Genomic DNA, 25,336 nt, shown 5'->3' with positions numbered 1-25,336 from the left:
TGCTGTCGAAAATTTTTAGCCAAATTTTTATTGGTGGTTTAATTTTGTATAGCCGATTCTTTATTGCATAAAAAGCCCTGCGCGCTTTATCTCTTAATGCATTTATAGCCAGGTTGAAGTTCCCAGACGCACTGATTTTTAGACCCAGGTAATTGTAGCTGGTGCTGTGCTCCAGGGTGTTGTTTCCCAGGGTGAAGTTAAGTTTTGCTAGTTTATAAACACATTTTGTTGATTTAAAAAAAGTCATGCTTTGGTTAGATGCATATACTCACGCATATGGATTTATGTTAAAACCAAACCAGTTGTTGCAGCTAATGTAAATCTAATCCATTAATACAAAGCTGAATTCACGAGCTATTGTTTCATTAATATGGCGAGCGTTTGGGCTACTCTGTCTGCCGCCTTTGGTTTCTTAATATTGTAGCGTTTCGCAGGCGGCAGAAAACAGAGACGCTGATTGCTTGTTCAAATCCTTTATCTTTCTTTGTTTCCCTGGACGCTCTCTGTACCCAGACCAGAGCCCCCAGCTCTGATGGCAACACAGGATTCGCATACATGAACACAGCAACCATGGCAACCAGCACAACAACAACTAGAATAGTCTAGAGCAGAGCATGATGCTTGTATGGATAGTTCAGAGCCAGCTCTTTTCTACCCATCTCACCAGTCGTGGTGTCTGAAGAGGCAAGACCTACTAATCTGAGGCAAAGCACATACTTGAGGTTCGCACTCTCCTGTAATACAATCTTTAGCCAAAGAACTGGTACCAATTGAACACTAATTACACACTATAATAATAAAACAGCCTTTAAATGTTAGAGAAAAAAACAATTATAAAGCAAAAATAAAGAAAAAACAAATAATGTAAAATGGAAATATAGAAATAAGTAAATACATTTGAGATAAATAATGAATTAAATAAAGAATGAAGATTATAAAAAGAGATGTGTATTAAGAAACTAAGACCATGGTTGATACCTAATGCAGTTTCTTCTCATGATGCTAGCAGTATAGGGAGGGGAGTAGTGGTTATGAATCTGGGGGGGTGGCTCCTTTTCCTCCTGGGTCATATTAGTGATTGAGGGGTTGTTCATTGCCTGGGAGATGTACTTTCTACTCAGGATCAACAATCTCTCGTTCACGGTTAAGAGTCCAGACATGTGATGCAGGTACTCTGTGTGCCGTTCGGATTGCAAGGTTTTCAATAATTTGCAATTTTGTCTTCTGATAGCTGCTGACATTCAGCCAGGCTGGTGCAGCATATAAAATAATATAGCTCTTGAAAACTTTCAGTATTGTGTTTGGTGAATCACCATTCTTTCTCCCACTTTTAGATGAAGTCTTTTCCTGGCCCGGGTTTCAGTGTCATCTATGTGTTTTGTCCAAGTCATATTCTGTTGGAACGTTACCCCCAAAAACTTGGCAGTTGGCCCTAGTTTCAAATCCTTGCCATATAGCTGTAATTTAACTGGTTGTTTCCGGTATGTGGTTTTTGTTCTTTCTGAAGCGTACACATTGAATTTATAGTGGGTTTAATTTGACTCCAAAGATTGACCCAGTCTTCCAATGCATTTATACAGACCTGAAGTCATTTTGCTGCAATTTGTGGTCTTTTTGGAAGATGTCTAGTAGCCGAGAACTGGGAAACCTGTCCCTCCCGTGCCCCTGGATAATAAATATCACTGGTGTAGAGGAGGAACAGCAGTGGGCTGAGCACTGAGCCTTGTGGTACTCCAGCTTCAGGAGTGAAGTTATGCGAGAAGGATGACCAAACTCACACTTTGATGGGCCGGTTATTCAAGAAGCTATGGATAATTCTAATGATCTGGTTTGGGTGCTTGAGATTGGAGTCCGCCAAGCAATAACACATTCCCTCATGCCATACCTTGTCAAAGGCTTTTTCAATGTCAAAGAAAACTGCCAGAATGTGCTGTCATTTATTGAAATGCAGCCCTCCTTACAGGCTTAGCCTGCCCCCTTATGCAAAAGCCTACCAGACTTGGGACACATCCCATTGGCTGACACCAGGACCAATGGGCACAGACAGACAAACAATAACCAATGAGGGTGCACAGATAACAACCAATGGGAACAGACCACGTCAGACAAACTAACAGTGGGTTACATGGTATTGGAATACACAAACAGAAGCAATGGAGGAGTATAGTGGGGAGGGAATAACACACACACACAGCATGCAAACACAAAACAGTACATCAACACAAATGCACGCATCGGTACAATATAGCAATTTTGGTGTTGCGATTTATATATATATATTAGTGTCAGGAAGGTGGTACAGCGAGGGTACAATAATAAAAAAAAAAAAAAGATGCAATGTTAACATTGCGCATGGTAATAATGTATCAAAGTATGCCATTAAACAGTTTAAATGCAGCACATGTATAAGGCAAGGAAAACTACAAGACCCACAAGCACTAGCAAAGTCAGCCGATGCATGATGGGTAACAGACGCGTATTTTAAATCAGCTGGTGAACCTAGCAAGGGGGTGTGTGGAAAGTCGGAAGGCGAAACTACATAGTGAGGAGTGTGTACGAAGATTGATATTGCTTTGAAAACGGTAGCTTGAAGTAATGCTACATGGTTCATGATGTGGTGGAGCCAAGTTGTAAGCAACGACTCAGACAAAACAGAAAGCGAGCAGAGTGATGTAACCTGCTTGAATCAGACTGGACAACGAAACAATGTTCCAATCCAAACAAAAGTAGCGCAGTATGTCTCCTTTACACTCTCATTGTGAGTAAATGCATTTCAAATACTTTGCCGTTTAAAAGTGCCTGTGCTTGTGTTTAAACCAGCAAGTGGATTTGTTTATGCAGTTTCCCCAAGCATTGTGTACAATTGAAACGCCACGAAAGGGCGGAAGTGAAACAAATTGCCATAGGTGATATTATTTTAAAAGAACTACGACAGTGTTGTGTTTTTTTTTTAATCACCATGATAACTGTTGAGAGAACCAGGACTGTAAAGAATAGTAACAGGCTGCAAACCTGTTTCAGCTGCAAGTTTGTTTTACGGTGTACAAGCAATACTGAAGGAGTACCGCACCAACTCTCCAGCAACGTGGTACAGCCTGAGAGAGAGAGCCAACACGCTGGTTTAGTAAAGAAAGAAGACAACACTCTGAAACCAGTAAGTTAGCAAAATACTTTTATTTTACCCAGAATTGGGTGGGGAACTGTTCACTGTTTTTTTAATCCTTGCAAGTACAACATGACCTTTGGTTCCACGGAGTTCCAGGAGGGGCATTAGGGAGCCAGTGGTCTTGTACTACCACAGAGATCCAGGAGTGGCAGCATTGGAGATGGGCTGTTTGTTTCAAATCTTGTAGTTACAAATACTTACCTGGCAGTGCCAGATCAGCAGCGCCCTCTGCTGGTCATCCTTGGAAACCTGGAAAAGAAAGAAGAAAAACAGCAGAACACCCAAACCTCAGAGCTCATTAAAATTCCGGGACAGTGTTTAAATACTCACCTTGCCGTTCCACGCCAGGAGGTTTAAGTGGATGGTGGGTGGAGCTCTGCAACAGTTCTGGACTTTATAAAACACATAACTTTTGGGTGTTATCATTATCATTATTATTTGATGAACTTTAAGTTGGGTTGAACCCTTAAACTCCGGTACAGGTTTTTGTTGTGCCTGATTTCTTTTTCCTCCACAGGAAAAAATAAATAAAATCTACCTTTATTTGTATTTCTGTTGTCCTGCCTGTTCTTCATCAAGAGTCTACTCTTCAGTCAGTTCTCCCACATAACTTTTCTTAAGTGCACAGAGCCACAACGGTCTCTGTGTCACTATATATATATATATATATATATATATATATATATATATATATATATATACAGACGTGCTCAAATTTGTTGGTACCCTTACAGCTCATTGAAATAATGCTTCATTCCGCCTGAAAAGTGATGAAATTAAAAACTATTTTATCATGTATACTTGCATGCCTTTGGTATGTCATAGAATAAAGCAAAGAAGCTGTGAAAAGACATGAATTATTGCTTATTCTACAAAGATATTCTAAAATGGGCTGGACACATTTGTTGGTACCCCTTAGAAAAGATAATAAATAATTGGATTATAGTGATATTTCAAACTAATTAGTTTCTTTAATTAGTATCACACATGTCTTCAATCTTGTAATCAGTCATTCAGCCTATTTAAATGGAGAAAAGTAGTCACTGTGCTGGTTGGTATCATTGTGTGCACCACACTGAACATGGACCAGAGAAAGCAAAGGAGAGAGTTGTCTGAGGAGATCAGAAAGAAAATAATAGACAAACATGGTAAAGGTAAAGGCTACAAGACCATCTCCAAGCAGCTTGATGTTCCTGTGACAACAGTTGCAAATATTATTAAGAAGTTTAAGGTCCATGGAACTGTAGCCAACCTCCCTGGGTGCGGTCGCAAGAGGAAAATCGACCCCAGATTGAACAGAAGGATAGTGCGAATGGTAGAAAAAGAACCAAGGATAACTGCCAAAGAGGTGCAATCAGAATCTGACGTACCTTCAGCTTGTATCTCTTTGGCAGTTATACTTGGTTCTTTTTCTACCATCGAATTTTGAGCGAAAGTGGGCTCCATGGATGAATACCCAGGCGGACTCCACTTTTGAAAGAAAAACATAAAAAAGCCAGACTGGAATTTGCTAAAATGCATATTGACAAGCCACAATCCTTCTGGGAGAATGTCCTTTGGACAGATGAGTCAAAACTGGAGCTTTTTGGCACGTCACATCAGCTCTATGTTCACAGACGAAAAAATGAAGCTTTCAAAGAAAAAAACACCATACCTACAGTGAAACATGGAGGAGGCTCGGTTATGTTTTGGGGCTGCTTTGCTGCGCCTGGCACAGGGTGCCTTGAATCTCTTTGCAGGGCACAATGAAATCTCAAGACTATCAAGGCATTCTGGAGCGAAACGTACTGCCCAGTGTCAGAAAGCTCTGTCTCAGTCACAGGTCATGGGTCCTCCAACAGGATAATGACCCAAAACACAGCTAAAAGCACCCAAGAATGGATAAGAACAAAACATTGGACTATTTTGAAGTGGCCTTCTATGAGTCCTGATCTGAATCCTATCGAACATCTATGGAAAGAGCTGAAACTTGCAGTCTGGAGAAGGCACCCATCAAACCTGAGACAGCTGGAAGAGTTTGCTCAGGAAGAGTGGGCCAAACTACCTGTTATCAGGTGCAGAAGTCTCATTGAGAGCTACAGAAAACGTTTGATTGCAGTGATTGCCTCTAAAGGTTGTGCAACAAAATATTAGGTTAGCGGTCCCATCATTTTTGTCCATGCCATTTTCATTTGTTTTATTATTTACAATATTATGTTGAATAAAAAATCAAAAGCAAAGTCTGATTTCTATTAAATATGGAATAAACAATGGTGGATGCCAATTACTTTTGTCAGTTTCAAGTTATTTCAGAGAAAATTGTGCATTCTTCGTTTTTTGTGGAGGGGTACCAACAAATTTGAGCATGTCTGTGTGTGTATATATATATATATATATATATATATATATATATATATATATATATAGAATCGTATTACTTCAATATGGCGCTGCTGCGTTTATTTTTAATTGATCAAAATGACTGTCTGTTGTCAGTGGAAAGGCTGTAGGAACAACGGCTATTAGCAAGTCCATGGCTGTATCACCACTTCCTCATTAAAGACAAATATTTTCTCACACATCTTGGCGCTCCTTTCACAGACAGGCTCTGTATGGCTTTGCACCACGCCCCAAAACAAAAGACATAAACAAAAGGGCACGTTGGCCAAACAAATAGAAACAAAATAAACAAACCACAGATACGAGTACCTAGCAATCGTTTCTTTGTATTTTCTACAGACTTACGTCTCTCCTCTGACACTCTCTTCCCTGAGCGCAGACAGCTGCAGGCTTTTATGTTCTGGCCGAGGGGTTAGCTACCTATTAATTAATTATTACCCCTCGGCCACAGTCTGCACAAGTTTAATAAGGATGCGTGACTGTCAGCTAGTTAAATAATCAGTAGCTGATCAGTCACGCATCCTCACGATGTGACATGTGCAGTCAGAAGTGGCCGAAAGGAGTCACTGAGATGCACTATCCAATGCAAAAAGAATTCCTCTATTTCGGGTGTTTACTGAAAACGTTTCCCCAAAAAAGGTTTCCAGAAAATATTTAAATTTGAAGAAATGTGGCGTATTTCCTGGTGTATGCTGGGCTTTCCCGACTGCCCTGATGAACCTGGTTTATTTTGCAGAGCTGCCCGACCTTGACTCGGCAGAGGAGGAGGAGCTGTTGAGATACTTCTCAAGTATGAATGGAAACAGCAGCCTCTCCAGTGTCGCCCACACTGGACGCATCAAGTGCGAGCCAGGTACGGCAGGGCTCCTATACAGCTGTACCAAGCAAAACATCCACTATCTCAGTCTGGTGTCACTTTGTAAGGACATTGCCCAGCTCTAAGATCAGGCTTTATTGTTGTACCACAAGAGATTAAGATGTGATTAAGAAGTTAAGAAAACACATTAGAAATGTTGAATCATAATGGAGCAGTTAAAAGGATACTGAAAATACACTTGTGTAGTTTCCCACATGGATTTAATATATATATATATATATATATATATATATATATCTCTTTGATTGTATTGTGTTACAGTATACGCTTGAAAAAGGAATTAAACTGACATTTCGATACATGTCAGTTTAATTCCATCAGAATAATTTTTTTATTTGCTAAAATGAACAGCTTTTTATGTAGTGTTGGATGAATCCTTACCATACAAAAACTTAATGCCCAAATGAACAACATTGAAAGTGTTTGCTTGAAAATGTGATGAGCGTACATACTTAAGTATTTTGTCACATTCACTGAATGTGGTGAATTTCTTAAACAAGTCTTCTCCCTTTTTATCCATTGAAATGGGTGCAGGACATTCCAGTAAACAAGGTCCTACAGGAGACAGATTCTAATACCAAGGCAGGTCTCTGCCTCCTGCTCGCTCTGACCTTACTTTGGGTGGCTGGAAGGATAGTCGATTGTGATATTGTCTATAATTTGTTTAGTCTTAATCATTAATTTTATTGAAGAATTATTGATAATTATGTTATTTAGCAGTAATAACATTTCTAACAGTCGTCTAAGCTAAAAAGCATCAGCAGCACTTAACTCAGATCCTGTTGCGAGCAGTTCTGGTCATCATTAATTTAGCCAGCAACCCCCCCCCACTTCCCTCATAATTTCAGGTAATAGTGATTATTGCTCCACCCTAAACTTGCTGTGTGTGTCTGTGACAGTTGGGGAAGAGTGGAGTAAGGAGGACTGTCTGACCCTGCTAGACCGGATCCGCACCCTGCTGCCTAACGTGGATGCCATGAAGTACAAGACCACTGAGTCGCACTTCGACTGGGAGAAGGTGTGCTTCGGGCCCTTCACTGGGGATATGTGCAAGCAGAAATGGCAGAAGGTCTCCACCGAGGTGAGCCAAGGGAGGTGGAGGTGGGTGGGGGGTGTCAAAGCTTTTGATAATTCAAGTGTCTGAGTAACTACATCTGTGTGTGTTTTTGGTTTTGTTTTTTTTTTCTGAAAAACGTGTTGCTCTGTGTACGTGGCGCCAAATATTATTCTGTTTCCGTAAGATTCATCTTCCATACAGTAGTTATTAAAGTATGTTAGTGTTGTGCAATTGTGAAAAAAAATAGAATTGAACAGAAATGTTGCCAGTAAAGCAGTACCTGACTAATTATAATGGTAAGTTTTGAAACAATCAGAGAACATAAATAAGCAAGTATATTCATTGCTTATCTGTCTGTCTCCCCAGGTGAGGAAGTACCGAACCATGACAGAACTCCTTATCGACGCCATGGAGTATGTGAAGAACCCCTATAAAGGCAAGAAGCTCAAGGTAATGTATCCATAGCTTTAGAAACTGTAAGAAGCTCAAGGTACTGTATCCATAGCTTTAGAAACTGTAGGAAGCTCAAGGTACTGTATCCATAGCTTTAGAAACTAAGAAGCTCAAGCATTATGAATGCTTAGAAGTAGGAATACAATTTCAATATTTATCAATTTTTGTGTCTAGGAGTTTCTTTGGGATTTGGACAGCGTTGGATTTGCCTGTAAATTGTTGCTTCTCAGTGTAGACAAACAACAAATACATTTGGTTTATAAATTGTAAACCGTTTTGAAAGAACCTGGCTGTAGTCTTTTTTAAAATTTTTTTATTGTTATACAGTTGAGACAAATATACTCTATAAAAAGAATTAAAGGAGCAAACATTTAATATAGTAAAACCCCCCCAAAAAAAAACATGAATACAGTCAAAAGTTGTTGAGACATTCGCCAGGTAGGTCTTTTATATCTTAACCCTTTGTGGTCCATTTATTAATTGCGCGTCAGGCACGCCAGGTCTAATTAATTTTCACACGCGCAGTTAATTTTAGACGCGCTGTTTAAAAGTATTTTTTTTCACAGTCAAACGGGTTTAAATGGCCCTGCATATCAACAAAGCACTCACTAGGCATCTCCAGCCCCGCCCCACCCTTTCGTTTGCTATAGCATTCACCTATGTAAGAAATAAATAATAATAATAATAATAGTCGTACATACCGATCGATCATCTCCGGATCACTCGTTTTATCACCAAACTCCTCAATAATGCGATCCAAGTCATTATTTTATTACTATAACATCTGAAAAAAGCTCTGCAAATGTCCATGATAGTCTCAGTGCGCTGACGCACTCAGCCAGCTTGTTTACTATGAACGCCCCGTTATCTGATACCTGATACCATGTATGACTATTCATGAGATATGCCTTTTTTTTTTCGACTTGTCTCGGCTCCTGTCGCTCCCACTCGGCAATTGAATGGTTTTCTCGGCTTTTTCCGGAGAAAAAACGACTAAACACCCGTTTATTGCGTTGCTATAACAATGTCGGACCCAGTCCGACAAAGGACCTGTGAGGAATAATTGCAATGTCGGACCCAGTCCGACAATGGACCGCAAAGGGTTAAATACATTATGACAGCTGTTGAGGTGCGTTTTGCACTGGCTGCCCTACTCCCCCTTAAAAACAGGTACCCCCACTTAGACTTCAGATTTGAGGATTAGTCAAGTCCACTGCATGTAGCCTCAGTATACACTCCAGAACAGCAACTGGAGTCACCATAAGTGACCAGACTGAGAAAGAGATTGCATGAGTCTGGCTTGAAGTCAAGAACACCCAGCTGTATCGTGTTCACTCAGTTTATTGACTATTGTTTATTGATATCACTTTTGGTTATTGTTCAGACCCATCCAGACTTCCCCAAGAAGCCTCTGACGCCGTACTTCCGGTTTTTCATGGAGAAACGAGCCAAGTATGCAAAGATCCACCCAGAGATGAGCAACCTGGACCTCACCAAGATCCTGTCCAAGAAGTACAAGGAGCTGCCTGAGAAGAAGAAGGTGAGTGCAGCAGAGTTAGACCTGAAGGCAGGCTGTATGCAGGGGGATTTCACCCGGAGACGGTGTCAAGAAATTGAGTTATTAACCAAGGAAAACCCTTTGTTAATGTTGTATAGCTATTATAAACAATCATTATATTAATGAGAAGCTGTATTAAAAAAAAAAAAAAAACAGAACCCCTACTTAAATTAAAACATGCATTGTTTTCCAGTTCACATATACAGCACTTGCAAACAAAAACAAAAAGAGGCACAACTGGAAGTGGAAAATCACTGATTTTGACACTTGGTCACTGTTTGTTCTCTCCTCACAGTTGAAGTACATTCAGGAGTTTCAGAGGGAGAAGGAGTCATTTGAAAAGAACATGGCCAGATTCAAGTAAGACCAACATTTTGGTGTGGACGTCACCGTAGTTCTAATTTGAACTTTGTGCAGTACAGTCCTGTGGTCATGGTGGTGAATGGGGGGGGGGGGGGGGGGGTGTTCCTAACAGTAGTTTTTGTGTGTTTGTTTTCTAATGTTGTTTCCTTTCAGGGATACTTACCCTGATCTGATTGAGGAGAGGAAGACATCTGATGTCCCAGAGAAGCCCAAGACCCCACAGCAGCTCTGGTACAACCATGAGAAGAAAACCTACCTGAAGCTGCACCCCGATGTAAGGGCAGTGACACTGCGGAGGGGGTCACCAGGGCATGATTCTACTTCAATCCATTCCAGCTTTTCTGAAATGAAACCAGCACCGTTTAAATATATTACATCAGACCCCAGTATAAAAGACTTTTCAGTAAGACCAATACAGAGACCAATACAGTTGCTTGCTTTTATAGAACCAGCTAAACCAGGGAGTGTGGTTTTGTATATCTTGTGCCGACTGTATTTGTACAGAAAAAATGGTTTGCTGAAAGGGATCTGAGAGACCTGTATTGATGTACAGTAGTAACCACTCTGGAGTCAGAAGCACTCGTTATTGTGTACTGGCTCTTGTAACTATTTTAGTGTACAGAACTTGGTTGAATGGTGCATTGTAAATCTGAGATGCTTGTTGTTTCCCTCCTCAGGTAAGCCCGAAGGAGCTGAAGGATGCTCTGAGGCGGCAGTGGTCTCAGCTCTCCGATAAGAAACGTCTCAAGTGGATCAGCAAGGCGCTGGAGCTGCAGAAGGACTTTGAGGTCAGTGCCTGGGGCGGGTCGGGACGGGGCGGGGCGGGGGGGGGGGGGGGGGATCATCATTGAGCTTCATTCAAATTGTCATTATGCATTTCAGAGAAGCTACTTTGAATCAACTGACTTCCATTATTTTAGTATGAATGCAATACAAAATTTGTATATTGGTTTGGGCTTTTTAGTTCATGATCATATATAACAAGAAAAATATATGTAAGTACTGATTTATCAAATTAAAATATTAGACAAAATTGAGATGAACCCTCAACGGATCCATTACACTACACAGCCTGACATGGGTAGTATATGACTAGATTTGCAGGACAGAAGTGAAACCCCCAGAACATGAGTCTGTGCATGAAATCATCCAGTAATGAATGTTCCGGGAGCATGCATACTATGGATAGCATCTGTTGTATAAATAAATTTAAATCTTCCTGGGGGCGGGGGGGCAGTTTTAAAATTTGATAGTAACTTTATGGTAGGCATTAAGATGAAGGTTTGGTGTAACATTGTGATTTTAAGGTTATGGGGCAGACAAATGGACAGTGTGCTTGTGTTGTTGTTCCAGACGACTATGAGGGAGTACCACGAGGCTCACCCTGAGACCAACCAGGACGAGCACGTCAAGTCTGTCCTGACCAAGGCTGAGCGGCAGCTCAAAGACAAGTTCGACGGCCGGCCAACGAAACCTCCTCCGTACGACGCTCCCCTTCCTGTCTTTATTATCTAACAGAGGGGCTTGGGGCTCGTTGCAGGGCCCCAAGCATGGTCCTCCAGAAGTACTCAGTGGAGCTCATAAGTATCAATTTGGAATCTGTAATTTAGCTGTGTCATTAACTGCTAAATGACAAAATATATTTACATTAGTCCAGAGTAAAATTTAAAGAAAATGCTTCATCCGAAGTACCGACACCCATTCAGTGTACCTTTTTAATACAAATTCAGTATGAGCTTCTTGCCATTGCATGCATAAGGATTTAGCACGAGTCTGGTGGATATGTTCTGTCGCTCTACATGGCATATCAGTTTTACCTTCTCTTCTTTTGACTAACCTCTTCAAATCAATCCAGCAATGCTCGATTGGATTCAGAACTGGGAATAGATAGACTGGGCTATGGGGAGGGGAGGGGATAACAACATATGAATGAATTAAGAGTGGGATGGGAACACTCAATTGATTTACTCACTTGTCCTGAAATCCACAAGCTCAATAAGGTAATAAAATGACTGACTGGCGTTTTGAAACCACGCTGTGTGAAAGGTTGTTTGTAGTAGTTCTTTCCTCCCTCCCTCCCTCTTAGGAATGGTTACTCCTTGTACTGTGCTGAGCTCATGATCACCATGAAAGATGTCCCCAGCACGGAGCGCATGGTGCTCTGCAGTAAGCAGTGGAAGATCATGACACAGAAAGAGAAGGATATGTTCCAGAAGCGATGTGAGCAGGTGAGGAAAACGCTGCAAAATAAAGCATGTATTCCTTGTAAAAAATTAAATCGGAAATGATTTCCCACAAATTGATTCTGCCCTGCATGAAGTCCAATATTATCCATGCAATTTATTATTATTTTTTTAATGGAATTATTCTCTTAGAGCTTTATATGCTGGCATTTAACATGAAATGTATGGTTTACGGTATATTAAATCTGTTTAGTGTTTTTAGCAATTTTCATCTTGGCTTGCACCTCATATTAGTGATTATTTAAGCTCACTGTAATCTCCCTCAGTATTGATGTTATGAAAGACTCTTCCGACCGTAAAAGCCAGACTGTCTAGGCACTAGGAATCTGATAACAATGTCTTTCTTTTCATTTCAGAAAAAGAAGCAGTATGAAATCGACCTGCAGAGATTCCTGGAGGTATTGCATTGTTGCGTTTAGTGTTTGGATCAGTCGGATCCAAACACTAAACAGTATGTGATGGATACAGTATGTGTGTGAGAGTGTGGCTGTTTGAGGCCTGTGTTCTGGAGGAAGCTCCTACCAGTTAGCTGCTGGATGCTGTGAGGTTTGTGTGTTTCTCCAATTCCCTGTTCCTAGTGGGGTTCTTTGCTAGTAACTCTGTTTTCCCTGTCCTGTGCTCAGAGCCTGCCAGAGGAGGAGAGGGACCGGGTGCTGACGGAGGAAAAGCTGGGGGGCTCCAGAATGTTGCTTGGAAATTCGGCCAGCCCCCTGCGAGGCAAATCCACAACTGCCAAGGTCAAGGCTCATTGTTATTTATTGTAACTAGGGCTTCTGTTTTTCGTATTTTATTAATTGTATTTTTCGGTGCTTATTTTTAGCTATTTTCGAGTTTTATGTAAATCGTTTTTTTTTGGGGCTTTCGTTTTTGATATACTGTATGAAATTAATGTTTTCTGTTACTTTCCAAAATGCTTGAGCGTTTTTTTTTAGTTTTTTTGTGTGTGTGTGTCAAAATATGTATAGTAACTTGACAGTACTTGCACACTTAAGTTGTACCTTCTTTCCTTTGCTGTCTTCCACAACGAAATCCCTATGGCCTCAGGCACATTCTTCTGGGGTTTTTGTGTGTAGGCATTTTTGTACATTTCGACACAATTCTATTTTAAATCCTCCGTATCTTAAATGTAATACAGCTTTAAATCCTGCTAACAAGCCTCCATCCTGATTGTAATCTCGTTTTAAATCTCGCAAGCGGAGTCTCCAATAGAAATGTAGGAATGTGCTGTCACTCGGTATTCAGAACTAATCAATGATAGACACAAGTCAAGAAGGTGGGACATTGCCCAGCAGCACTGGGAAATGTATTTATTATTATTATTGTAGTAGGTTTTATTTTTTTTAATGTGAAAAGAGTAAAGTCAACGTGAATAGATTAGATTAACCATTTCCACAGTTTTTACGGTGTTTAACAGTGTTTATTAGCTATCCACCGAATTACATTTGTTTTTGTATCGGGTGTTTTATCAGGTTTTATCAGTTAAAACCGAAAATCAGAAGCCCTAATTGTAACTCAAACAATTGGATTGTGCAATGTTAATGATCTCATACACCAAAACAATCCCTGTAATAGCCCCAGGAATCATATCCCACAGCGCCAGGAATGTATTTCTTTAGTTTTTGGCATGGTATGAACATTCATTAACACAAGTACTTTATGATCTCCTCCCTCTAATAGTGAACCGCTTGTCTGATTTCAGATGAAGCTGAGCGATGTGGACCGGACACGTGCAGACCAGGAGCAGAGGGTGCAGAACCTCCTGAAGGAGAAGCGTGACGGTAAGAGGAAGGTGCGCCTGCCCGAGACCCCCAAGACAGCCGATGAGATGTGGCAGCAGAGCGTCATCGGGGACTACCTGGCCAAGTACCGGGTGAGGAAGCCAGGCTTCAATTTAGCTGTTTAAAAAAACACTGTACTGTATCCAAACCCTTCGAAGATTTCAGCATATTTTATCACACGCTATCTTGTTTTCTGGGCTTTACATTTATTTATTTATGTATTTTTCATGGAGCCCTCCACCTCTATTTCAAGCCCTGCTTTTACAACCTCTCAGAACAAGGAGGGGAAGGGAGGAAGGTGCTCGAGGCTGGGTGGGCTTGAGCTGGGAGTGAAGGCTGAACTATTGTTTCCCTCCCCCAGAACGATCGGAAGAAGGCTCAGTCCGCCATGGAATCGGCCTGGAAAGCCATGGAGAAGAAGGAGAAAATTCCTTGGATTAAAAAGGCAGCCGAGGACCAGAAGAGATATGAGGTAAAGAGAGGGACTGAATTTTTGTTTAATTTTTTTTTAATGTAAAAGATGTGCTTTCTGAGAGAGAATTTTCCTCTGAAATTCCCCTTTGTGTTTGCATCAAAATAGGGCCCTCTGCAAATAAAGTAAAATAGAGCCCTTGAAATGCCCGTGTGCTTGTGATCAGAACGCTACACAGGCCCAGGTTGGATATACAGTACAGGACACTCTGCAAAATGAAACATCATAGCATAATACTGTAGTCAATCCCTAACTGCTGAATACAAACAATCATTTTGTCTCCATTATAAACAGCAGAATGCAGCCCTGTTACATGGAACATGCAAGACTGAAGGGATTTTATTAACTGCCCTGTAAACAAAGCACAATGTTCCAGGCAGCCTAGTTTGTGAGTCAGGAAGGGTCAGAGCTGACTCGTGGCTGAAGGACAGTTGGTTTTGTCTCACTGTTTGGTTTCGTTTCTGTTGCAGAGAGAGCTGATGGAGATAATGACACCTCTGTCGGCCCAAACCCAGAGGAAACCCAAGTTCGACGGAGAGCCAAAGAAACCCCCCGTGTGAGTAAACAGAACAGGAAACCCCCCCTATTTTTTTTTTTTATAAATCATTTGGTAAAACTAAAAAAGTAGGTTAAGAAGCCAGCCATTGTAATGCTGATTAAGGCATTTCTAGTTTACTTAATTTGCAGACACAATCAACTTTTTGCAATAGGCAAAATACATATCCATAATTAACACAATAATAAATACACTGATAAAGACTACTCGTCAAAACATGAATCACAGATTTTAAGGGTTTTTATGGTAGTTTCTGTACCAGATTAAGTGCAAACTGTAAAAAAATAAATAACTAAAAATAAAAATAAAAATAAAAAGGCTGTTAAAAGAGCAGATCCAATACGGCCCAATAATTAAGGTGTGGAATCCACCAATAACTTAAAATCCCATTTGTAATTGAATATCTTATACATTTACATGACTACCATATGTGGACTTGAATGTACAATTTCACATAAATGCAAAAGTAAAATTGAAGTGCTTATCTCTTTCTTTCTATCTTTCTTTCTTTCTTTCTTTCTCTTCTCTCTCCTCTCTCAGGAGCGGCTACCAGATGTTCTCTCAGGAGCTGCTGACTAACGGGGAGCTGAACCACTTCAACCTGAAGGAGCGCATGGTGGAGATCGGCAAGCGCTGGCACAAACTCAACCAGAACCAGAAAGACAAGTACAAGAAGCTGGTGGAAGAGCAGCAGATAGAGTACAAGGCTGAACTTGAGGCCTGGGTCAAGGTAGGGCTAGCTGCAGCCGGAACTCTGCCTCCTGCCCTTCAAGGAGTGCACTTTCCTGGCCACACTCTGTCTTCAATGTCTTGCAGGGGTGTCAGAAATATACAGTGGCTCTCAAAAGTATTCACCCCCCTTGGACTTTTCCACATTTTATTGTGTTACAACATGGAATCAAAATTGATTTTTTGCCACTGATCAACACAAAAAAAGTCCGTAATGTCAAAGTGAAAAATAAAATCTACAAATTGTTCTAAATTAATTACAAATATAAAACAGAAAATAATTGATTGCATACTGTAAGTATTCACCCCCTTTGCTATGACACACCTAAATAAGCTGTGGTGCAACCAATTGTCTTTAGAAGTCACATAATTAGTTGAATGGAGTCCACCTGTGTGCAATTAAGATGTTTCACATGACTTCAGGTTAAATACACCTGACTCTGGGAGGTCCCACAGTTGGTTAGTACATTTCCTAACAAAAACTACATCATGAAGACGAAGGAACATCCAAAGCAAATCCGGAATAAGGTTCTTCAGAAGCACCAATCAGGGGTAGGATATAAGAACATTTCCAAGGCATTAAATATCCCCCGGAGCACAGTAAAGTCCATTATTAAGAAATGGAGAGAATATGGCACAACTGTGAATCTGTCTAGAACAGGCCATCCTCAAAAACTGAGTATCCTGGCGAGAAGGGCACTAGTCAGGGAGGCCACCAAGAGGCCTATGGCAACTCTAAAGGAGTTACAGTCTTCCACGGCTGAACTGGGAGACACTGTGCATACGGCAACAATAGCCCAGGTGCTTCACAAAACTGGCCTTTATGGGAGAGTGGCAAAAAGAAAGCCATTGTTGAAAAAAGCTCACATCAATCTCGGCTAGAGTTTGCCAGAAGTGGAAGTGGAAGAAGATTCTATGGTCTGATGAGACCAAAATAGAGCTTTTTGGCCTCAACGGTAAGCGCTATGTTTGGCGCAAGCCTAACATCACACATCATCCTGAGAACACCATCCCTACAGTGAAGCATGGTGGTGGCAGCATCATGCTATAGGGATGCTTCTCTGCGTCAGGGCCTGGAAAGCTCGTGAAGATAGATGGCAAAATGGATGCAGCAAAGTACAGAGAAATCCTGGAGGAAAACCTGCTGAAGTCTGCAAGAGACCTGGGACTGGGAGAAGATTCATCTTCCAGCAGGACAATGACCCCAAACATAGAGCCAAAGCCACACTGGAGTGGCTTAAAAACAAAAAAGTCAATGTCCTGGAGTGGCCCAGTCAAAGCCCAGACCTCAATCCAATTGAGAATATTATTATTAGAATATGCGGAAAGAGTTGCTGAAAATTGCTGTTCACCAAAGGTCCCCATCCAACTTGACAGAGCTTGAGCAATTTTGCAAAGAAGAATGGGCAAAAATTGCAGTGTCCAGATGTGCAAAGCTGGTAGAGACTTATCCAAATAGACATGGCTGTAATTGCTGCCAAAGGTGCCTCTACCAAATATTGACTCAAGGGGGTGAATACTTATGCAATCAATTATTTTCTGTTTTGTATTTGTAATTAATTTAGAACAATTTGTAGATTTTATTTTTTACTTAGATATTATGGAGTTTTTTTGTGTTGATCAGTGGCAACTTTGATAGAAGCCGTGATCTGGACTATAGAGCCGGTGTAGTGTTACAAAGTGGTACATTGTCAGAATGTGGTACACATACAAAAACTTGACCTGTGGAATGTCAAAAAGTGGTATGCTGTCATATACGCTGTCACAAAGTTGCGCAAGTAAAAAAAAAAAAAAAAGTACACGACCCAATGTATTGCATATGATAAATATTTGCATACTATTTTCATAATGGTGGAAAAATAAGATAAATGTAAAACACAAAAACAGCATAACGTACCAGTTGGATAGGCATGCGCAAGCAAGTGCAATGTGCTGAAAATAATGTACCTGAAAATAACACTACACTGGTAAGAAATTCAAGTCACTTCAATTCTGGTAAAATCTGCCAATTTAATTTAGACATTGCCGGAACTGCATATATACGGTGTTCTTAGATGGTAAATTTAGTATTCTTTTTATTTGTTTTGCAAAACCGAAACGTTATGTTTCACTTTCATTGCATTTGCACTTTTATTAAGTCTGTGATACAATGATGCATTTACGAGGTTGTGCTTCAGTTCATTTGAGTTCAGATCATGTATTTTTCATATTATCATATCAGTTCAGATCATATTATTTATGTATTTCCCCTTTGTATTGGTTCATAATGGAATACAGACACAGACAGATTTCTAGGTTGACGCTGCACAGCGTATTATTTATTTGTTTTACCTGCATCCATAATAAATTATTTTCGTTTTGGTAAATTAAGTTTTTTTTTTTTTGGTTTTTTTGCTATCAATCAGTCCTTCTGTCATATCAGTCTGATATATCTGCCTGTTTGACGGTAGGCAATTTTCGATTTGAGACTTCATTGCCTAGTTTTACACTGGATTTGCCACGTGAATTCACTGACGTTGCTTGCAAACAGTGAAGGCATGTGCTGGGAGTGGAGATTATTAGCAAAGCACTGAATATTTAATCACACATTGGATAATGTTTTGTTGGGTGGGTTTTTATTGTGCACAGTTTCCTAGTAACTAATATTATTTGTGTAATAGAAAATAAAAAAAGACTCGTTAATATATCCGAGTCCGAGTCACACAAGGTCGAGTCTGAGTCTTTTGAGGTCTTGACTAGAGTCTGAGTCGCGAGAAATGCTACAGAAATATTAAAATGAATATCTATATAATATGTATCTAACTTTAAAAGAATTATCTGTGTACTTATTCATAATATGTTGCTCTACATTTGTACATTAACTAAAAAAAAAACATTAAAATAAATATTGCTGTCTTTTGAATTGAGTTTTCACAAAAAAATCAGGTATTTAAATTTTAGGGCGATGGTATTAAGATCTTATTAATCTTGTCAAATCAGTTAAGAGTTTATTGTTCTTGCCATTTCACTCTGACTGGCCATGTATTTTCTGGAGGGAATCAAAGATGGCATTGTTTTTTTTCTTTCAGTCTCTTTCACCTCAAGAACGGGCCATTTACAAGGAATTCTCTGCAGTGGTAAGTAAAAAAAAAATCCTAATTTTCAAAGCATAGGCTTAATACGGTGCTCTCCATCATGCAAGCAAACATCATAAAAGTGGTTGTAGCTAACAAAATAATTTCATAAATCTCACCTGTCCTGCACTTTACATTATATTGGGCTCAAATGTGCAATTTTGAAACGCTTATTAAAGCAATTTTAATTTTATTTTAAAACATGACATGCTGTACAACACTAGGTTTACTAGGTTTTCTCCAGATAGTGACCCAGGAAGTGTAACACAGTCTAAAAGCATGGCTTACAGACAGATATTTCTTCTACCTAGTGTAGTACCAGATGTGGTATTTTAAAATGAAAATGCATGCTTGCTAAAATAGGTGTTTCTTTCAAAACTGTACAGTTGAGTCTTATACAGTCAATGGATGTGCCTGGCAGTGAAAATGTAAGGAAATTATTTTGTTAGCTATAATCACGCTAATGGGGGGTGGGGAGGATAGCAGCCACATCCACATCCTATAACCATTTCATATACTGTATTTCACCGGGGGGGGGGGCCAGCTGAGAAAAGGTTATCATTTGCACTGGTTACCTGGGATGGGAGAAATGTTGGTTCCTTTTTAGAATTAGTCTGGGTACGTGGGAATGTATTTAGGCCAGGAGTGTGTTATAAAAAAGAACGTATTCCTTTCTCACGCTGTTTTGACCTCCAATAAAAACAGTGCTGTGTATAGTCACTCCTCTATCACTTCCACCCCCACCCCCACAGAAACGACGGAACTCCTCCAAGGCAGGCGGGCCAGCTGCCAAAGTGCTGGTGACTGGGAGGGGCAAGGCGCTAGTCAGTGCCAGAGCTCCAGGACTGGGGGCTGGAGAGGGCAAGAAAGCGGTAGCATACAGGGCACAGGTAAAACCCACTCACATTGTCGGTCAGGGATTCAAATCCCAACCCAAGCAGACTCCTTCATCTGGAAAGCTAACGGATTGGAGTGTGCTGTTTTCTGTTGCCAGGATACGTCTGACTCGGAGGAAGAGGAAGAAGAGAAATCTGACTCTTCTGATTCGGAGGAGGAAGAGGACTCAACTGGCAGCTCAGACAGTGATGAGGAGGAAGACGAGGTGTGTAGAAACTGCCCGCAGCATTTCATTCTTTCATTCGTTATTTAGGAAATGTGCAAACCTAAAGGACAAACACATTGGATAGCATGCCTTAGTTAGAAATTACCGACTAGCTTCACATGAGTGAAGAAGACTACCGTATTCCTTCGGAATTTAAGACGCCCTCGAATTTAAGACGCAGCCCAAATTTACCACCCTCAATTTGAGGAAAAAATAAAACATCAAATAAATATGCATTTGCAAAGATACAACCTCAGTTATGCTGTTGTATCGTAGAAAATTGACACGAAACAGTGTTGTTGTAGATTAACCACGGATCTTGTTTATTGTGCTGCGCACTGTATAATAAGATGGCTTATGATGGCTTCTCTGTCATACACACACCACCACTCATTTACGGCATCACACATCCTGGCAACAGCAAGCACGACACAACACTCCACGGCATCAGGCAACATGTAACCCAGCAACCACAGCAGCATTGAACATTGCTTGGCATGTCAAAAAATCCTGGGTCTGATCAGCATTTCCGATCTGTCTAAGAAATTGTAAACTCTTGGAATTCCTCAGAAAGCTTGGTTTGTTTTTTCTCGGCAGTCAGTCACGTTGCTGTTTGTGTACTCGGGTAGTCGGGTCTTTTGTTGGCGATTTTTAATACGCGCATCACAAGCTAATTTTGAGAAGCAAAAAATTGTTAAAAGCAGGTCTTAAATTCGAAGGAATACAGTAGTCCCTTGAAACATACTGTAAAAGAGCATGTCCTTAAGATATGAAAAATCCTTGCTTTTATGTTTTTGGTGAGGGGGGATTTTCATTTTTGAATAAGTTGGAATAACACTATCGGATGTTGGCAAGCAGCAGAGGGGTACATTCTAGTGTTGTACTTTCATAGTTTTCAAATTTAAGAAAAATTATGATAAATTAAGTTACTCTAAACGAGATGGCCATTTAAATTGGAACTAAAGGGATTTTTTTTTTTTTGCTTTCCAATTTAACTACACCATAACGACCCATAGCTAATTCAATTCGCAAACAGTTGTGTAAAGATTGTTCTGTTCCTACTCAAACTCCTTTCTGTGATTCCCTTGATTTCTTAATCAGAGTGTTATCTGTCCTGTTCTCTCCAGAATGATGAAGACGATGAGGAGGAAGATGATGACAATGAGGATGAAGAAGGCGACCAATCAGAAGCCAGCAGTAGCTCATCTTCAGAGGACAGCTCAGACTCGGATTCTGATTAACCCCTGGTGTTCTGCAGAGGGCAGGGGGACTGTGCAGGACACATTGGGAGCCCCCCCTCCCCCCTCCCAGAGACGTTGTTACTGCCTGGTTTCCCGGGGGCTGGTTGTGTTGTAACCTGACTCTCGTTGCCCTCTTTACCCTCGCCCCCTTCTTGGACTGTAAGTGATTGGCCGCAGGCTGGCGGGGGCCCCAGGGCATGGGTTTTGAAGACTTTGTTTTCTTCAATTTCTGTTTTAAGGACACATTTGTGTGTTTTGTTGGGGTTTTTTTGTATTAACTTCATAGATGTGCTTTATGGAAACTTAAAAGAAACCAGCCATTGATGACCAGTTCTACTTACTTTCCCCAGAAATATATAATATTTTATGCTGGGAAATTTAAGGGTAAATGAAGGACGAAAGACCCACGGGCTAAATCCGGCCTATGTAGTGTGTTTGTTTTATTAATAGTTTTTATGTACAGGAGTGCAGTCCATACCCATCTCTTTTGTCTGGCCACAGCTGCATGCACCCTTTAAAATCATATAAATTCCTATCAACCCTGTGGAAAGAGATTGTCACTTAAAGCAAAGTACACGTGGGCTATATTGCATGTTTTTATTTTACCAGCAACTGATTTAATATACACATTGTTTTACTGTTATCTGGCCCACAAAATAAATATCAAATGCAATGTAGCCCATTTGAGGTTGACACCCCTAGATGTAAAGCCAAAGTGTTCAGATGTTAGTTTAAGTTATTTTGAATACTTCAAGATACTGACAGTATAAAGCAAAATATCAATTTTGGATAGGTCTGTGAAAAGCAGAATACATATTTATACTTTCCATTAAAATACATTTTTATGTAATTTCTGCTGATAGCTTTTTTGATTCTTGCAGTCGTTCTGCGTGGTAACTACTTTGGTTTTAATGCCAAGTTACGAGGCATTAGCGTTGATTTCCTTATTTGAAAAATGCTGCGATCTTTTAAGTTCTGTGTAAGAAGATTTAAAAAATGTAACGTTAAGATATGCAGAGTTATGAATAATATGTTATGTTATGAATAATATGTTATGTTAATGGATAACAACTTTATTAACATAATTGGAAGAAGCTGAATAATAATAATAATAATAATAATAATAATAATAATAATAATAATAATAATAATAATAATAACGGCTTAATTTAACCAAAAACTTGGTTTCTTTAATTACACACACACACCCTTGTCAGTTGATCTCTAATGTCAAATCTCAATTCTGAAGTTGTCATGCCAGTTTGAAGGACTTACTGTATATGGGGTCCATTTATTACATTTAGATTGTAATAAATTAATAGATGTAAGCTTTCAGGTTGCCAATATCTCAAACATAATATAGTTTAATCTCTTGAAGCATAAGGTGTCAAAACTAAATTATAATTATACAATTATTTCACTTTGTAAGGTTGATGTTGGCTCTTAAATACTTAGTGGGTGGACCTAAGAAATATTTGTGACTCGGTTTCAGATTATTTAACATTATGCGGTTTCAATCTATGACATTTGCTGTCTTTCTTTCCATTTTTCAACAAATGTACCATTATACGCCATATATTATAGAATTAAAACGTCTGTATTGCACAGTATACAGTTGAGAATTAGCAGCTATAAATGGACACAGCAAAATAAGCTAACATGTTGGCAAGTGAAAAAAACTACAATACAGGAAGATAATGTCTCCAGTTCACAGGGGGTTTATTAATTGATGGGGTTTTATTCTTTCATCCCTAAAAGTTGTACATGTTTTTTTGTTTTTTTTTCAAACCATTAAATTCATTTTTTTACACCCTCTAATTTGTTTTAGTGTCCTGCAAGTCCCCTTTCTTCTGCTGCTCATGTCACTTTGCTAAATAAGATGTGAACTGTTCATTTCAAATGACAATTACTATATTGTTATTAGGTCATTGTTGACACCCACCTACAATCTGACTGGGTTGACAATGAAGATGTTTTGTCAGTAGCGATATGCATACGCTCCAGAAAATCAGCAATTCCCTGTTTAACATACTTTAAATTGTTGGATTGAATAACAAGTCTTAACATGTTTATCACCAAAACAAAGCTTCCTCCGTTTGCCAGACTGCACAATTGTTGAGTGCCAATCAACAACAGAGAAAGGCAAAATGATTTAATACAGAACCTGTCCTGATCAAAGTAACTAAAACAACTCATTTTTATCTGCAGTTATTTGTCTTGCCTTTTAGCTTTGATCTAAAATCATTTCACTTCCTGGTTTTTCACTTTGCTTGTTTCCACAGAAATGGGTCAGTCTCCAAAGGTATGCAACATCTCTGCAGTTAATTGTGGGATTGTAGTCCTGGTCAAGATTAAACCTTAGATGTATTTGTTTGTCCAGTTTAAATCAATCGCTCTACACACCATTGATAATTCAGCAATTGATAAGGTAGGGCAAAGGAAGTCAAGTGTACATGATGAATCAGTGGTACCTGTATATGCTAGTTTCACAACATGGTTTGTGTCAGTTTACAGGACCACCTTCAATCCGCTTTTAAATCACTCAATGTATTTGCTTACGATTGTAAGTCGCCCTGGATAATAAATAATAATAAGTTCACCCCCATTGATTGGTACGATATTGCAGCTTTTCTTGTAGAATTGACAGATTTTTAAGTCTTTACTGAAATACCAGCCAACAAAAATATGTTAAAGGGAATTACTCTGATTTTTAATTGGCAGAAAGAAAAAAAAACGGGATACTTCTCACCAATATTTAATCTGTAACTCCATGATGCAATAACCCCAAAGATCTTCACATTGTGTTCAGTAAAGATAGCTTTAGATTCCAACATTATTCATCCTGATAAGGATTTCATCCAGAGACCATGCTGGAGCATTACATAGCTCATGGGAAGAATTTATTAAATAGAAAGTTCAAATGACATTCTTTGCCTGCTTTTCTTCCCAAGATGTTGGTTGCAATTTTTCCATAACAGAAATACTAGCAGTAACTTTGCAGAAGAACTCTTGGATTTCTAATTAAAATAGTTTAAGTGTGTTATAGTGAAAAAAGAAATACATACTGGGCATTTATATCTGTATGGGCAAACAGTGTAGTTTATTGGCCTGTATTCAATGGAGTTCTTTCTTTCTTGTAGTGTCCAGTAGACCATACAAAAACATGACCCTCTAATACATTAAAAAAAATAAAGGCAAAAAACAGTAAGTAGTGAATCGTTGAAAATAAAGTTTTCAATACCGTTAAGCACAAGAAACTGAATTTTGACACACCGATTCACCCCACTTTAAAAATTTCTAATTGAACAGATATTCATTCAAAATGTGATTGCTGAATATCACAATGAAAGTGTTGACTGCTACTAGTCAAACAATGTACTTGAAACACTGAATCTTTAATTCCGGTTTGGTTTGTGAGAATGGTTTTAAAAATATTAAATGTACTCAAGGTGATTGACAGCAATTGATTACCGTGGATTCGATGACTGACTAATCCACAGTTTATGTTACATCACAAATGCACAGCTTTCAGTTTAATTGAAAAATTAATCAAAGATCAAATGGTGATGTCATAAAAATGTTTTAATAATACTTAATACTAACATTTTTACTGATCGTAACCTTTTTACCACCAAAATGTGCAATGTTTGACATGACTGGGTTAAACCAAGAAGCACGTCACTCACAGACCTTATGTTATATTGCCATCTTGTGCCAAGTAAATGTAAGGAAATAAAAATCAAATAATTGACAGTAGCTATGAACTGAAGACTTCTGAAAAGTTACTGTCTAATAACTCAGAAAATGTACCTTATAAATATGATGTGACATCTCATATGTGAATACTAGATTCATATTTGTAATATCCACGCTGGTGCACTGCTGCTGGATGTTATGTGAACTAGACTAAGCCACAACCTGCCAAGTCTTCCAAGGCTTTATTCCTTAAAAATGGGTGCATCCCTCAATACCAAGGTTGAATTTGAGTGAATTCAATTCAATTGGGGGTACAAACACTGGCTTCTCATGTTTAAATATTCTTCATCGTTTGGACAACTCTGCATATATTGTTTCCTTTTTTAGTAATACAAAAAATCGGATAATGCACAAGAGCAAAAGAATAAAATGGACACTTTAGACGTACAGGCTTTGACTTTTAGAACAAAGGGAATAACTCCCACTTCTGATCAGAAGAATAGGTTATGGCTTTTATTTCTAAATTTTAGCAATTAGTAAATACTATTACCAC

The 25,336-nt window shown here is 39.4% G+C and overlaps 1 protein-coding gene across 2 annotated transcripts in view; it reads left to right on the top strand.

Moving 5' to 3' along the window:
• LOC117399962 (nucleolar transcription factor 1-A-like) overlaps positions 1 to 24,011 on the top strand; it is a 28,057-nt gene extending 4,046 nt beyond the window's left edge. For both annotated transcript variants that reach the window (XM_033999426.3, XM_059022155.1), the window contains exons 2-20: positions 6,282 to 6,398; positions 7,322 to 7,503; positions 7,846 to 7,929; positions 9,317 to 9,472; positions 9,786 to 9,850; positions 10,007 to 10,127; positions 10,531 to 10,641; positions 11,207 to 11,334; positions 11,940 to 12,081; positions 12,453 to 12,494; positions 12,720 to 12,833; positions 13,796 to 13,966; positions 14,236 to 14,346; positions 14,817 to 14,902; positions 15,443 to 15,632; positions 18,700 to 18,747; positions 19,497 to 19,634; positions 19,739 to 19,846; positions 20,974 to 24,011. In XM_033999426.3, coding sequence (XP_033855317.2) covers positions 6,282 to 6,398; positions 7,322 to 7,503; positions 7,846 to 7,929; positions 9,317 to 9,472; positions 9,786 to 9,850; positions 10,007 to 10,127; positions 10,531 to 10,641; positions 11,207 to 11,334; positions 11,940 to 12,081; positions 12,453 to 12,494; positions 12,720 to 12,833; positions 13,796 to 13,966; positions 14,236 to 14,346; positions 14,817 to 14,902; positions 15,443 to 15,632; positions 18,700 to 18,747; positions 19,497 to 19,634; positions 19,739 to 19,846; positions 20,974 to 21,087 — 2,228 coding nt within the window. In that variant the 3' untranslated portion in view covers positions 21,088 to 24,011. The remainder of the gene's footprint in view (positions 1 to 6,281; positions 6,399 to 7,321; positions 7,504 to 7,845; positions 7,930 to 9,316; positions 9,473 to 9,785; positions 9,851 to 10,006; positions 10,128 to 10,530; positions 10,642 to 11,206; positions 11,335 to 11,939; positions 12,082 to 12,452; positions 12,495 to 12,719; positions 12,834 to 13,795; positions 13,967 to 14,235; positions 14,347 to 14,816; positions 14,903 to 15,442; positions 15,633 to 18,699; positions 18,748 to 19,496; positions 19,635 to 19,738; positions 19,847 to 20,973) is intronic.
• The last annotated feature ends 1,325 nt before the right edge of the window (positions 24,012 to 25,336 follow it).

The sequence above is a fragment of the Acipenser ruthenus genome, chromosome 4, assembly GCF_902713425.1.
Source record: "Acipenser ruthenus chromosome 4, fAciRut3.2 maternal haplotype, whole genome shotgun sequence".
NCBI lineage: Eukaryota > Metazoa > Chordata > Actinopteri > Acipenseriformes > Acipenseridae > Acipenser > Acipenser ruthenus.
Note: the sequence above shows the minus strand (reverse complement) of the source record. Positions and strands in the feature narration are given on the sequence as shown.